The sequence below is a fragment of the Haliaeetus leucocephalus genome, unplaced genomic scaffold, assembly GCF_000737465.1.
Source record: "Haliaeetus leucocephalus isolate CR32 unplaced genomic scaffold, Haliaeetus_leucocephalus-4.0 Scaffold76, whole genome shotgun sequence".
Classification (NCBI taxonomy): Eukaryota; Metazoa; Chordata; class Aves; order Accipitriformes; family Accipitridae; genus Haliaeetus; species Haliaeetus leucocephalus.
The window spans coordinates 2,870,183-2,886,140 of record NW_010972512.1 but is presented as its reverse complement, the minus strand read 5'-3'; the positions used below and the strand labels follow the sequence as shown (position 1 = coordinate 2,886,140).

General features: G+C 43.5%; 1 protein-coding gene across 2 annotated transcripts in view; it reads right to left on the bottom strand.

The window, feature by feature from the left end:
* Positions 1–6,161: 6,161 nt before the first annotated feature.
* Positions 6,162–15,958, bottom strand: part of KIFAP3 (kinesin-associated protein 3) — a 72,591-nt gene continuing 62,794 nt past the window's right edge. For both annotated transcript variants that reach the window (XM_010581524.1, XM_010581533.1), the window contains one exon: positions 6,162–6,270. In XM_010581524.1, the coding sequence (XP_010579826.1) occupies positions 6,162–6,270 (109 nt within the window). The remainder of the gene's footprint in view (positions 6,271–15,958) is intronic.

Sequence of the window (15,958 nt, the reverse complement as noted above, 5' to 3'; positions counted from 1 at the left end):
GGCCCGCGTCTGCCGGCACCCCCCAGCCCCTCGGGAATCGTGGCAGCAACCGAATTCCCGCTGGCGGGAGCCGCAGCCCACCCCTGCGCGCAGCCTGTGCTGGGGTCGGCCCCGCCGCTCCTGCCTGCGCTGCGGTCCAGGCCCCACAGCAGCGGCCGGGCTGTGCCCCCCCCCTCCCCGCCAGCCCCATCCTCCGTTTCTGCCGCTCGGTGCCTCCGGCGCGGTGGGCAGGATGGACCCTGCGCCTGAACCTCCTTTGCTGTGTGGAAAGGAGCCGTGCTGCCTGTGATTTATGGGTCTCGGGCGTTCGGGGAGTCGGTGTCTCCTTCCTTGGAACGCAGGGCGGCCTCCTGTCCCCCGGCGGCATGCGGGGAGCCAATTTCCTTCCACAGTTTCCCCGCTCAGCCCCCGCCGCCACGGCTACAGGGAGGGAATCGAGCAATAGCTTCCCGACCAGCCTAAATAAAGGGCGGGCGACAGGGTGAAAACTGCGTACGCGAGGCAGGTGGTCTGTCTCGCACACCGCCCCGCGCCCCGCGCGTTCGCTTTCGTGGTGTAACTCGTGCATCATAAGGAGATCTATTTAATGCCATTAAAACTAATTGCTCTCTATGCTGCAGAGTAAAGTGACTCCGGGGAGAGATTTCACGTGAGTTTCTTGGACAGCAGAACGAACGTTGAAAGGAATTACTATAGTGCAGTGGGAGGTCTGGGCTTTTCACACACTATTTTCATATCACCAATGTTATTCCAGTTTCACGCAGCGCCAGGGCATTAGGATGTGGTTTGCTCAATCACTTTGAACCTAACGCTTAGAGTGAGCAGGGCCCAGCAGCACACCCCATACCCGTGGCCATGTCTAGACAAAGATTTAATGGCAATGGCAGTGTGTTTTAACAAAGGTGGTCTAAGCCTTGCTAACTACTTGGTTTTCTTTAGTAACCCAACTCCACCAGTTTAGCCTGCATTAAATTTTGTCCTGTCAAATCTGGCATGAACTTTGTAGAGTGTATTCTTCAGCAATACACTTTTTCCCCCCTTCCTAGCGAAGCCTTCCAGTCCATACCCAGAGCGTGGACCGTGCAGATACTCCCACCGACAAGGTCCACTGCCCAGTGGCTCGGTTATGCTGGAGTCCCTCCAGCACAACAAAGCCACAGGTATCTGGACAGAAAAGGGATCCGCTCAGATCCACAGCCAAACTCTGTTCAATTGAGCTTCACGATCTGTTTAGGCAAGCAAAGAGGAAGACTTTCTTCTACGACTGTGCGCTGGAAGGTCTATAAGCTGGCATGTCAGGGTGAACAAAGGGACAGAGTGCTAGGAGAAGTCCGCTCCGCTGGCAGTGGGATGATCTGAGTCTTTTTAAATAAAGCAGAAAGATGATGGGAGGAGGAGGAGGGTGCAGGGAAGTAGAATGGGTCATACGTGGTGTGTGAGGCAAAGTATGTCACATATTGACATAATGTACACAGGAACAGAAGCTAAAATGAAGTTCAGATATGCCCCCTCCCTCTTTCAAAGGCAGGAAAGAGCTGAAGTCTTTGGCGCAAATGGAACAGTCATGCCAAAAGACCCTGGCCCCAAAGTGCGAAATAGGGGGAACTGTGGACATTCCTCACCACAGTTTATTCAAGGGCTTAAGTGTGGATTTGTATGTCCTCTGTGTGCATGTGGCAGGGGAAAGGCAGAAGAGTAGAAGAGCTTAACAACTGTAGGTGAAGACAAAAAATTCTTAATAAGCAACAACTGATTTCAACTCACAGCACTTAGCTCCAGCTTCAGGCTGTGGTGTAATTCACGTGGCTCTCAGGAAAAGAAAAGCAAACTGTGCCTGCTCTGCATCATTTATGGTGTATTTACTTTGCAGGACTGCCTCTGTGGAGAAGCACTCCTTCCCTTTATCTGCTTTTCCAGGGCGAGTCCATTGTTGCATACAAACTGAAGAGGTACCGAGGTGCGCGCCCTGCTCAGGGCCCTATTGTGCTAGGTGCTGTACAAACACAGGAGCTGGGCTTCTGTCCTTCAAGTTTTGCAATTTGACTTTCCTAAGAACAGCCAACGTATGCTCCTCCAGAGAGTAACTCAGGACCTAACGAGGTAGGTGTGAACCCCCTTCCTTCTCTTTCAAGGGCAGAAGAAGAAAGAGTAGACAGGGAACTAGCAGGATTACAGAGCTCTTAGCAAGTGCTTCATTAGGTTTGTAACTGATTAAGTCGATTGGGCAAGAAAGGATGGGCAGAGTGGAGACACAGAAAGCTAGTAACTGTAGAACAGGATGGAGCAAAAAGCCCATCTATGGAATAGAGCCTGTAAGGTCTAGAAGGACAGCTGGGGAGTGTTGTCCAGCAGTCTCTGGTGCAGTCACTGTCTGCACTGTATGAACGTTCCCCAGCTTTTCCACTTCCAGGCCACAGGGCCTTCAGAAAAGGCAGAGCAAAGAAACAGGGCTGGGGTGGTGGTGGTCCCAGCACTGCAGCCGATAACGTCCTTACCAATGATGTCGTCCTGCCATGTAGTCATGTTAGTTACAATGACATTACAGTAGCTTTTTGCTGCTAACGGTATTTCTCAAGTACTCAATTTCTTAATAAACAGAAGTGGGTTTCTCTTTTTAGGGGGCAGGGACCCCAACATACCAACTCCAGAAAAGTCTGTTTCTAGACTAACTGATTGCAAACGTCATCACCTTCTACCTGTGAACTACGTGCAATGCAGTGCTGTCTTCCACCACCTGCGCAGGCAGGCAGCTCCAGTTTCTCTCTCATCACCTCAGAGCTCTCTCCTTAACCTCATAAAGAAAAAATGAGCAGATCACAACAACTTTAAGGGCTGACAGCTGCAACGTAAGCTGTACCAGTAAGTCAGCTTCACTGTATTTTATTTTTCTTGAGGATGGCTATGGAAGGAATGAAGGTTGTAGCTATTCTCAGCCTTCTCCCATGAAGAGCGGACAGCTGAGCTTACCAGTGGTGTATTACAGGAATTCCATTAAAGAACCTGCCAGAGGGGCTTGAAATCTCTTGTGGCTAAATAGAGCTTGTCCTACTTATTCCAGAAGATGATACATCTTGTTCCTGTTTCATTTAATCCAGAGTGGATTAAATTAAACAGAATCATGGCAGTCTTATTTCAGAATTAAATGCACATGTTAAACTGTTAACAGACAGCTCCACGCACAGACCGATATTTAAAAGACTTGGAATCAGGTCCTTCATAAGCCCTCTAGGCCAAGGATATTTGTTTACTTTTGCTTTTCCCCACCCTCTGTTGCCCTAGCAAGCTCCTAAGTACTAGCATGGTACAAATAATAATTTAAAACAAGATCTTAGGCTGCTGCATTAAGTAGATTGCTCATGGAAATTATACTGTACATCTGCAGAAAGCCTGAATAATAGCTAACAGACCTATGAACTTCTCAGCCTATGCTTATTTCATTGTGCTATTAACTTTACAGCCTAATTATATCTAAAACACCTGCCTAACCAAACTCATTGATTAATTAGCAGCAGACTGGGAAATCCAGGATACTTCGGGACAGTTAGGGATTACTGCTGTAGGGAAAGAAAAGAGGAGCTACACAAAGTCAGGGAGAGAAACCAGGAAAAGGAGGAAAGGACAAAAGTTGTAGAAGTTGCTAAAAGAAAGCAGATCCCTCCTCACCCCATTTTATGCAGGATACAGTACTCAGGGACTGAATCCATAAATACAGATAATTAAAAAGTTACCTTACAGGTCAGACTCTCCAGTCTCCCTCTGACACCCACAGGAAATGTGATATAGATTGAAAAGTCTATGTGCTCATATCTTTTTTCCCCTTTCTGGCTCAGGAACTGTAATTAAAGGGAAAATCAGCCTCTCTCCCACCTTAGAGAGTATAGTGGCACAGCTGGTTTTCATCTTGGCTAGCAGGCTCTGTCCTCAGGCTACTAAGTGCTGAGTAATTTTTACCAAGCTCCGTTTGCAGATAAATGATGTTCTTCTCTTAGCTGCTGCCAGGCAAAGCTACAAATACTTGATCTTTTATTCTTTTCTCATAAACTCCTAACATTGAATACTAAAAATGCAGCCAGAGATTTTTCCACTGCCATTTATTCTCAGCATGGTCACAACTGTATTACAATTACAGACACCCACCCATTTGCTGAAGCTCAACTGTAGTTCCTCGTTAACCTGAAGCTTCCAATTAAAGGCTCCTTCAGTTTCATTGATAGTTTGCATATACTCCAAGGACCCACTTCATTTTTTTTTTTTTTTCCCCCCAAAACGCATTCCATGAGAAGGGCAACTGCTTTAAATAACTTCACACTAATTTTCTGGAAAAGCCTGATGAGGGAGTGCCAGTCTCAAAAGAAAAGCCTGTGTCTGAATATGCAGTTTGGGTAATTTCTCTCACAGCTATAACTATAAAAATATCTGAAAGCTTTTGACTAAATGTGGCACAACTGCTGGGCAGATAAAGTGTGGGCTCAGACCAATGGAAAGAATCTAGAAAGGTACGACACTGGAAATCCATTAGTTGAATTAAAGTTTTCTGCAGTGTTTCTACTAAGATCTTGTATTTTCTAAGAAACTGCATAAGAATTAGTTAAAAATTGTATCGAAAAGGATTTAAAAAAATACTAGTTAATCTTGGCAATGCTGTTCTTCCACCTACCTCCAGTAAGTGAAGCCATGAACATGAAGCCAGCACAGGGAGGAGACTGAAAACTGCTAAGAAATACCATGGCTAATTTTAGAATCATTTCCAGTCACGCATTATGAAACATAGTAACAGTGCATATAAAAGTACCTGCACACTTTTAAAAGATAAAGCAAAGTTTCAAAAAAAATCTTGATTTCAAAGATATTTTTAAAGTGTAAGACTAATAGCCTGTCAACATCCTAAACAACCCCACGCCTTTGAAGACCACCTTCCTAGCACATACACCAGTCTTACAGGATTACTGGCTACTGTTGTAGTAGTATCAGCCCCCGATGCCGGTCTATTTTCCGTTTAAGCCAGAAATGAGGGATAAAAGAGGAGAGGAACAATTCTGCAAATCAACAGCCATTTAAAAAAAATATTAAAAAAAATCATGAGGTGGAAGTAGCTTTCTTTTAAAAAATGAAAACTTGAACTGCTCTCTTGATGGCTCTGGCAGAGAGGGCATTTCCATACGCTTTCTTGTCTCTTATGGGTGCAGGTGCACAACTTAATAATAGCTTTAGCCTAAACTCTGTTTGCATGTAGCATGTTTCAAAACATGGCTTAATGCAATCACCACATTGCAAGTCCAACGTGAAGGCGTCTTGGCCTGTCTCTGCTGCTCAGTCAATGATTGGTGTTTAGATCCAACCTAAAGCCTGTGAACAAGCAGGATAAGATGCATTTGTATTTTAGGATGGGGAAGCTGGGGGAAAGGCTCTGCATCTGGATTCTGAACCAAGTTACAGTGTTTTTTTTCTCTTGCTAGCCCTCAGGATGTGGCTGTCTTCTCTCAGCCCACAGAACTCTAAACACTATGGTAAAGGTATCCTGTTGTAGTGTAGTTTTTCATTTTAAGTGTTTTCAAGCATTTAAAGTACATTGTAAATGTTTGAAGCTCCAGGGGAGCAAATCTGTGCCATCTTTCCATTATTAAAGTCTTCAGACCCAGGACTGGACTTTGGTAACTATGCGTCAGGGCAGTGCCAGGAGATGCTGGATCTTAACAGTGTTCCTGTTACTTAAGCATTAGAGGGAAACAGTCCATGTTAAACACACTTCACATGAAGCATTATTCTTAAATGCCTTGTAAAACAAATGAAACATTGGTTAGAAACACATTCACCACTGCTGACCCCACAGGTTTTTGTATTTAATAGAAATTAAATTAGTAGCTTAATGTACATAAGTGACATTTTCCAGTCCAGTAGCTTTCCAATTCTTGCTTTCAAGTCACAGAGCAAATACTGTACAAAAATGATAACAAAGAGCAAGCAAAGAGTAAACACTGTCACTAAAACACTGGACCCAGAAATGCTAGCTTTATCTGGAACTACACACGTCAAAGGATACATAATGATGGACCCATTATGGTACAATCATGCATTACCAAGGGACAGATCTACTGCCGGCCACGCACACGCTGGTTCCTCCAGGGCAGGTGGCAGCATCCTGGACTGTAGAGCGGGCTGTTTTATCGTGCTCCGTAGCTGTAGTAGTAAGGTTCATCCGGGCGGTATCCATACGCAGTGGCTGGGCGGCCAGGAACCCCTGGTGATTGACCAAATCCATCAACTCCGATGCTACAAAAAAAAAAAAAAAAAGAGGAGAAACTGTTGTTTTTTGTACAGTAGGGAAGGTGCACTAGTGCTGGTGTCTCCAACTCTTCCTGCCATAGAAGTAATTTTGTGAGGCAACTTTGCAAGCCATCATCCCCTTCTAGCCAGCTCTGCTCTGTCTCCTCTTCCCTTGGGAAAAGAAATGCTGCAGAGAAACCAACAGAACTCCTACCGAGGAAAAGCTTTCAGGTCAAATAGAAATCCCAGAAGAGACAGAAGTCTTCTCTTCTATCCTTTTATGGATTTACCAGCAAAGCACTTCACTTCTGTGACTCAGTTTCTCTCTCTGTACATTAAAGTTAGCATGTCTTTCAGGAAAGGCTTCAAGCATGCTTCTTGCAAAGCCCTCTGGTAACCCTGCCCTACACAGCACATCTGAATAATCTCATTTCCTTCCTTCAGTACATTTCTGATGCCCCTGGGAAAATACCAGCTAGAAATGAGAAAGTGAGAATATCTGGCACAGCAACATAGTTCAGCAAAGGACAGTGTTTCTGGTGTGACACAAGATTGACAGCCAAATGGCAGAAAGAATTCATCATATACTGAAAGGCTATGTACTAATGAGACAGAATAACTAATTTTTCTTATAGAACAGCATCTTTTACACCTAAAAACTCCCACAGCAATGAATTAGATACTAAAGCACAAGAACTGTGTAGGGAAAAGTGGCACATATTTCATGCTCAACAATAACTCTCATGCAGGAGGTAAAGGAAAAATGAACATTGCCTAAGATACTGGATTACTGCCTATTCATAGTTATGTCACTTAACTTCCACTTCAGTAGAAGGACAAATGGAAAAGGATTCTGATTTATTGTCTGACTAAAGATGCATTGAAAGGAGTTGAACTTCCCCTCTGAAGACTGTCAAAACACAAAGAACCAAAGTGCTTTTGGAGTGGGGAAAAGCTGAACCTCATTACTGCCAATTATACATATGGAACATGGGTTATGCAACAGTCAAGGCTGGGAAAGAATGACCCATCCAGAAGATGTACAATGGGTGGGCCCCAGGCCCTGGCTCAGCAGAAAGCTGGCACTGCTGAATCAGTTGGACTGAAAGGGCTCAGCCGAAGTGGTGGGGGACCACGTCCATCACTCTGTCCTTGCAAAGACACTTTCCTCAGATTGTGCCTCTGTGAAGTCCTAGAAAAGGATCCTTGGTGCCTGGTTTCCCAATAAACTAGTTCACTCATGGGATGTTCCAATAATCAGGTGAAAGTGGAAGGCCCGAGGCAGAGATTTGTCCTCTGAGAGGGAAGGGGACAGTCAACAAGCTAAACTGCAAAGAAAATAATTGTTTCACCTGACTGTATCTTGAGAAATGCAGCGCCCTGAAAGTGCTTTGCCATTTCCATGTCTACCTGTCTGTATTTGAATTGGCAATGCCCCCGTCTCATAACTCGTACACAGAGCCATCAGTCTCACCTTAAAGGCTGATCAGTCCCTTCAGCACAGCAAAGAGAAGCAGAGTAGCCGTGATGTACCCTGTAGTGGTGCAAAGCCATGTGAACACATGCCTCTGGCTCCACACCTTCACCTGGCCACCCATTCTTTCCTGTATCCACTCCAAAGTCCTATTACTCTTTTCCAAACCCATTATGAAATGAGCTGGTGACCTCTGAGGCACCTTCTTCAGGTCCCTCCTTCGTACCTGGCAAACAAGAGCTTTCTCATTAGCAGGCTTGAAGCTTTAAAAGACTCCTGAGAGAAGGGATTAAGAGCAATCCTGTTACTTTGTCTGTATCTAACTCTCATCTCCAGAAATACCAAACCCTGCACTCACCTTAGTCAGAGGATGGTCCCTGCTTCTACCATTGTTACTGATTTGCTGTATGCAAAGAGATTACACAGACAGACCTCACATGGGCTGCCGTTGGGAACAGCTTTCCAAATACAGGCCACAAAGCTCTTCCGAATAAGCCAACAAGGACCAGCATGAAGCTGACCAATTTGTCTGGCAGTTCAGAAAAAAAACCCAAATTGAATAACTACTGTAAAACAATGTCAATTCTTTTAAAGAGTTTTTTCAGTACCATTAGTACTAGGAGTTAATAACATACTAAAAGAAAGCATAATGGGATTTGGAAGCACAGAGTCCAGTTTTGTTGTGCTACTACGAGTTCCCAGTTGCCAGTGATGCCACACACACATGTAACACTGCAGAGAAGCAGGACCTTTTAAGGCTACCTTTAAACTCAGGAATTCCATTGTTTTCTTCCAAAGATCCTTAAAGCATCTACAGTTGATTTATAATGAAAAGACATTTTAACAGAAAATACTTTTCTGTGTTTATATTTCAATTTTTTTTCCTGTGACTATAACAACATTAGTTGTGGATAAGTTGTTTTTATTACTAGTATGGTAGAATAGGGGCTCTTTGCATTTCTGCTAACTACTGAAAACTTCATTCTGGGAAGACGTTGTCAGTGAGTGAGTAGGCTGTGGGTGCTGTTGGCTGTGAGTCCTGTGTGCAGGGAGGCTGCTGACCGCAAGTCAAGCTAGTAGCAGCCATGCCTTGGCTTCCAGGGGAGACAGCAGTAGCTGTCCTCAGGTTTACTGTGGCAGAGGGGGACACAACAAATACAGCAGCCTGAGAGACCTGTCCTGAAGCAAGATTTTCTTCTTAAATGTAAATGTGGCTTCTCTTGATGCTGCAGAGTTTCAAGAACTTCTTTTGGTCACTCCTAACTGTTCACTCTGCTATATACTACCAAACTAAAAGAACATTGTGGTTTTGGGGAGTGAGGTGTAACAACGACACTGAGCCACGAGGTGGCAATAGGTCTCTATCACTGCGGGCAGAGCTGTCCCAGCTACTTCCAGTTTAGTAATACTTATTTAAAGAACTTTTAAATGTTTTTAAATTGATAATGAAAGCAGGGAAAACATGGTTTCAATCACATTCTCAGCAAATCTTTTTTTTTATATTTCTTTTTATAAATGTGTAAGTAATTATGTAAAGATCCCTAGAGTTTAAACTTTGAGGAGTATCAGTTATTTCCAAATGGTTCAGACATATGTTAGTGTCCTGAAGAAAACTGGAAGAGATGGATCAGCTGATAACTGCTTTGGACAGTTAAAAAAAAAAGAAAGGAATAGAAAATCACATTAAAACACCTTGATCAAATCACCACTTTCCCCTATCTAAATATTTCTCTTAAGTAAACTAAGGCATGTCCCTGCTTCAAAAAAAAGTTGGCTTCATTTTTATGTTAGTGCTCTTGAAACATACCAGCTTTGCCTATTTGATTGTTTGCGCTGGCAGCCCATAGCAAGAAGCTTGTCCTCTTAGTTGAAAGAAAGGCTGTTAAACCCAGAAGGTAACTGAGGGGTAGGGCAACAAAACAGCAAACATGCGTCTGCAGACTGAAGTCTGGCTTACTTACGAAGCTGGCAGGCCAAGGGCAATGACTCTGCAAGCATAACCTACAGAGGCGGAGACAGGGGTTTAAAAACCAAGTCCTGATGAATCCTTGCCACTTCTGCCAAGAACAGCAGAACAGTAGAGCCAGGAAAGGTGGTAGCTTTTTGGCTGTAAACACTTGTTGGGTAACGATCGGCTTGAGATCATGATTTGTGCCATGTGTTCTTAGATTTATACCAGCAATCAACTTCAAAACTTGCTCCTAGGAAAAATGTGTTGTTGGCCTTATTTATATAGTATCTTCAGGAAAACTCAGTGCCCAGCAGAGGAAGCATCAGCCTGTCTTCCCAAAAAGTAAGGGACACATAATTATGCCATTGAGGCAACAACACTCATCCCTGAACTGCTATTTTTTGCTCCCATTAGTCATCCCTGTTCAACTAGGTACCTAGTAGAAGTGCATGCAGTCCCTGTAGTTGTATAATGGACATGGATCAAAAACACCACAACAAACTCCTCAGATAGATGACTTACGCCATTGCCTTAATCTGCAAGTTATTTAAGGCAGCTTTGTCCCACAAATTGCACGCGTGCGCTCAGATTGGTGCTTGCCAACCATGCCATCAAAGCACAACTGTTTTCTTGTGCAAAGTTTACCACCACGCCTGGAGCTGATGGAGTTAAACAGTGAACAGCACAGCTAATTACTATGTACTGCTAACCTCAGTTGCTGGTTCATTTTGAGACCCTTTAAAATATGAACTGTGTATTTTACCCCTATGCACTCTCTTAATGATTTGTTTTTTTTAGACTGAAATCACTTCCAGCCATCACTTATACTCGAGGTCTCTACACATGCACTTCTCGAAGCACAAATATTTCTTTTTCCTATTGGTCTGCCAGCCCCTGTCAGAGCAAATTTCACTTTAAACTAAATGCTATGATACTTAAAACCTTTTGGATTACTCAGGCTGCTAGTGTGATCTATGACCTTCCCCAAATGACAGCTGAACTTTCCAATTTGCTTGTACTGCTGGGGAACTGAAGAACACATGCCGAAGAGGAAAACGTTCCTGATGTGCATGAGTGAGGAGAGATTTCTTAACAACTCTGCTTATTGATACTTACTCCGATTCATAATATCCAAATTAATATGCCCATCTAGGATCCTAGGTGCCCTGACAATTTAAAAAGTAAAGACCAATCGTGTCCCACTGTGTCCACAAATTAATTACTTTCCTTAACACCCTCCTGCACCCAGAGCCTCAGAGACCAGATAGACTTTGTGGTATGTCTGGAAGACTTGGCAGGCTCAGACAGGGAGCACTCTGCCAGCAATCCTCTGCTGGGGTTCCCATTCAGGTATCTTTGCTGCTCGTGAGTGACGGTACAGGAAGAGAGGCTCTTGAGCTTAGTCTGAACTAGGGTAATTAACACCTGGGTGCAGACTGACCACAGAGCAAGGCTGCTTTCTGTAAGTTTTCCTGATGCGATAGACGCCTGAGCCTGTCCACACTAGCGTTTGCACTGTTACTAGTGTTGGTGCTGACAAGTTGCTCTAAAACGGGTATTAATTCCTCCTGTATAAGCATGGCCTCAGAAAGGCAAGTCCTGGGTCACTGGGGAAATTCTTGGTCAAAACAAACCCCTTGAAGTCCAACTGGAAATCCTGCTAGGATGCTTGGATCTTGGAGCGATCCCAGCAAGAAACACTGCTTGGGAAACAGGCCTGCACACTCACGAAAGAGGCATGAAGCAGTATGGCAAGAATCATACCAGACTGTACTGTAAAACACTGTGACTGCCTGGGCAGGGGAAGGTTGCCCAGAAAGTCTTCACCTTAGAGTGTGAAATACCAGTTTAGGAGCTTACACTTTAGGGTCAAAATTTCATCCTTTTCTGTTTATCAGTTTCATGGTTGGTAACCCAGAATTAAAGCACCCTGAAATCACTGCCCACTGAAAATGAAATCCAAGCTAAACACACACAGTGCTTCCACCAGAGCCACGATTTCAGTTACATTTCTTTTCATCCTAAACCTGTTCTAAAACCCTGTCAATCCTCCCTCCTTACTCTGCATCAACAACGCTTATACCAGCCTCATGTCTGAGAGGCTCTCAGCTACTCATTGGGGATATAAGTTTTATAATTTTATTAAACACAAAATCTATTTTATTAAAAAAATCTATAAATTTATAATTCACTAGGTCCTCTGACCTTGGTAAGACCAAGCAAACAGTACTTACAGCTCTCAACTCATCAGCAATTCTACCAAACCCTAACAAAGGAATCACACCCAAAGTTTTCCATGAGCTCAAGTGAGTTGCTGAGAGGGTTTATTTGCAAGCATAAATATGCAGACCCTGTTTACACACGTGGCACCTCTTCTTGCTGCCATCGATCACACCTGCAGCACTGCAAAACTCCTCCTGAGTATCAAAGAATGGGGTTTGAACCAGAAGATTTCTGAGCATTCTTCAGAAGTCTGACATCAGTACAGTTCACAGCAACTCCTCGGTTTTCTCTGTACCTTCTCCCTTTATACACCTTATATTATTGTTTCTGAAAAGCACTGTCTTCACTCTCAAAACATCTCCCACCTCACTCCAGGCAGGCATTCAGAATTTCATGCAGTGCATCCTTGAAGTCCTAATGTTTCCCTTCTGTGAATCTACTCGTGTGTGACAGCACCATTGATAACATACGATACAGTTGCCATCCTATATTGCCTTATAAACTTTCATGCCATAAACCCCTGTAATCTATAACGCTGTATCAAGTTCCTGTGTATAAAAGACAAAACAAGTTATGTTCAGGTGAATACTGAAGGCTGTATTTTTCCCTTGGGAGGTATCTAAGCCATAGAAGTGGTGCCTCAGTCTCTAATCTCAAGACAAGCACAGCATTATAACCTGTACAACTGAGATGCAGTTTATAATAGTTGCCAACAAGAGACACAGGAGCTTTCCAGCAGTGAAGCCTGTATTTCTTCTCTCCTCTCAGTGGGTTTTTTTGTTTGTTTGGGTTTAAGTGTTGATGAAAGGTGCTAGATTATAGGTCTGAGAAAACTATTGCAGTGCAGGGCAGTATAATCACATATGGGATGCAGCAGAGGCTGCGGTCCTGCTAGCCCAATTAGGAGACTGGTTAGTGAATGCTGCAGCTCCCTCCCCTCCCTCTGTGGGTTTCCTCCGCACAGAGACCAGAGTATGGAAAGGCAAGGGGAGCGGGGGCATCCAGGCCTTGACCCGTTGTACAGTTAGGATTCAGGCATGGTGTGCATCCAAACACAGGAGGTGGGAAATGTTTTTGAATTCCATCAAACAAACACAGACCTCCAGATTCTAAAATTATCTTCAGGTAAGAAATACTTAGCTAATCCTTTGCAGGTACTAGCTAACCACCACACTTTAACCAAAGCTTAAAGCCTGTGAAACCCCTGGACTCTTTGGCCTTTCTGCTGATACTATCAGCTAAACACTGGATGTGTAACACCAGTCATGAAAGAGTGGAGGGCATCAGAAAGTGGCATAAGGCTGGTTGCTTCTTCCCTTGCTTAGAGACTAGCGATTGAGAAGATGATCCTATTTACTTCTATGTGCCAGCTACCTCTGGTTTTGCTTCACTGACCATAAATTTTCTGTCCTTCAGAGTAAGAGCACATACCATAGGTTATGGAGAAACAGCACACAACTGAGAAGCCTTAGAAAAAACAATGTTTCTTTATATAATATCCTGTAACTGTAGATTCTCCCACTACTGGTTATGACGTTAAACTATAAACCACAAGTCCCTTAAATTCTGCCTCTTATGGCCCCAACTTTTTCTCCCCTATCTGTGAAGTTTTTTTCCCATGCTTTCTATCCCTCAAGCTCAAGTGGGAGGGGAGCTTTGTGGCAGGGACTGTGACTGTGCACACTGCATCAAAAACCAAGTCCATTTCTACATTAGCATTGAATATTAATGTTCCTTAGACAGTAATACTGTATCTGCTCAAAAGATAGAAAATGTCAGAATGAACCTGTGCAATAATACTTTAGCTCCCTTGTGCATCGTGATACAGCTTTTATGGATATGATCATGTCTCTCCTTCCATGTGATCCAGCTTTCTTCAGTGCACTTAATGACTTAAAAGTTTCCAGTTGCTTCTGGACTTGGTGCCCTGTTGTATCTCAGCACAATACTGCTGTTTCTGCCATTTAATTATAAACAAATGCAAATCTGACAATTGTGGAGAAATGAGCACTGTGTCTTCTGTGTCAGGCTCCAGCTATGCACCAAGCAATACGGATGCCAAAATTACTGGTGGGGAGGCAGCATGTAAAAAAAAAAAAAAAGAAAGAAAAAATTCCCAACTGAATAGTAAGAAAGCACTGAACTGAAAACAAATGACCTTGCTTAGCCAAATTCAGTAAGAGCCTTGCTTGAAAGCTGTAGAGCTTGCCATCCCAGCTCTGTGAAAGCAGCCTGGGACTTGGGCTCAGTTTCTTCTCTGTCAGTTACCTGCTGTGTGATCCTGGACAAGTTGCTCCTTTTCTCCATGACCTCAGTTTCCCACTGGAGTATTGAAAGAAAAAACCCCCCAGACGTTAAAAACAGCAAGCGACAAACTACAGTAATGAGAAGACTCAAATTAGACTTTTGCTTATTCCGTAACACACCTCAGACAGGGGAAAAAAAGAGTATTTCTGACGTGCTAGAAAAGCAACCAATCCAGAATACAGCCAGGGGGCAAAACAGCAACTCAAGAACTCAAGTTGTTTCATATAGCCATCTTGTTTCTTTGAAGGGCATCAGGATAACTTCACTAGCATTCCCTCACCCAGGCTCACAGCTCCACCACACGGACAGGGAGTTTCTCAGCTATTCTGTACAGCATTTGTTAAAAGGTCAAGCACACAGTCAGAGCTGGAACAGAAAACAAGAGTTCTGACTTTCCATTATAAACCTGACAGAAACATCTCCTGTGCTGTTAGCTTAATGACTGGCCAAATCCACTGATTAGATACATCAATTTCTTAAAAATTAATGAAGAACTAAAACAAATAAAAAAGGCCTGAGGAGCAGGCAATAAAAAGCAAGATACCCTTTCCTCCCCTTCTCTCCTTGCACAGTCCAAAGTATTTCTGTCAACTCCATAACTTGAAGAATACACTGTCTTAATCTTAAACTAGTAATACATCTGGCTTGGGAATTCAAGCATCTCTTACTGAGCTCCAGCAATGTCAGTGTTATGTTGGGTACAGAAGCTTCAGGTAACAGCCTGAGCAGAGTACGATCCTGAAGTGGCAACTTCATAGAGGTGACTGGTGTCACTGACTAGGTCAGCTCAGGATCTGGTCCACGTCTTCCACAGGCTTCTGACTAGCCTGTTTCCAAACGGGAAGTCTTTCTTGCTTCCTGTACTAGGTTACAGAGCAGGGTCACTATGAAAGTATACTCTGAGATAAGCAGTTAAAGCAGAAATGCAAGTTTTCAGTGCCCTGCACTGAAGGGCTCTTAGCTAGAGAATTATTCCTTTAAATATTTATACAAGCTCCTCAAGTCCAAGCACTGCCGCTCAGCTCTGTACTTCGATACGAATGGGGAAAAAAGTTCCCTCTTGTGCACAAATACCCAGAAAAGCCACGCCAACAGGTTACTGGCCGATAGTCACGCTGTCTCCAGGGCTCAGCACTAAGAACTGGGCAACTCGATGTGGATGATAATCCAGATGCTGGAGGGAGGGAGGAAGGGAGAGTCAAAAAGCTGTTCTGCTTTGACTTACAGCTGCAGCCAATAAAAGCTTTCAAAGTCTTTTCTGAAAGTTAACATTACTAGGGGATTTGCAGTGTTCATGAGAGCGCACACAGCAAATGCAGTTGGAGCATTATTACTGATGAATAAAATTTAATTTTTTTTACCACCATAGATGATTGTCCAGATTTCAACCACTTTTATATATCAACACAGGGCCCCAGTGAAATTTTGTCAAGACCTATCCCAAATCAGTGATGATTTTAGTGTAAACCAAGAAGGAAGTGAATCTCAATGTCTCCTACGGCTTGCTTTCTTAGGGCTGACACTGGATATATTAGGGAACACACCAGATACAAATACAGACGTGGAACATTTTCTTGGAGATCTCTACCTTGGAGTAGCATTATTATGCAAAAATTTCAACTTTTTAATTAACTGAACGAAAATAACATGTTTCCAGGCCAAAGGTTGGGCAGGGAGACTTGGAAAAAGTAAAACTTAAAAAGCATAAAAACCCAAAAGGCAAACTCTCTAAACTTATT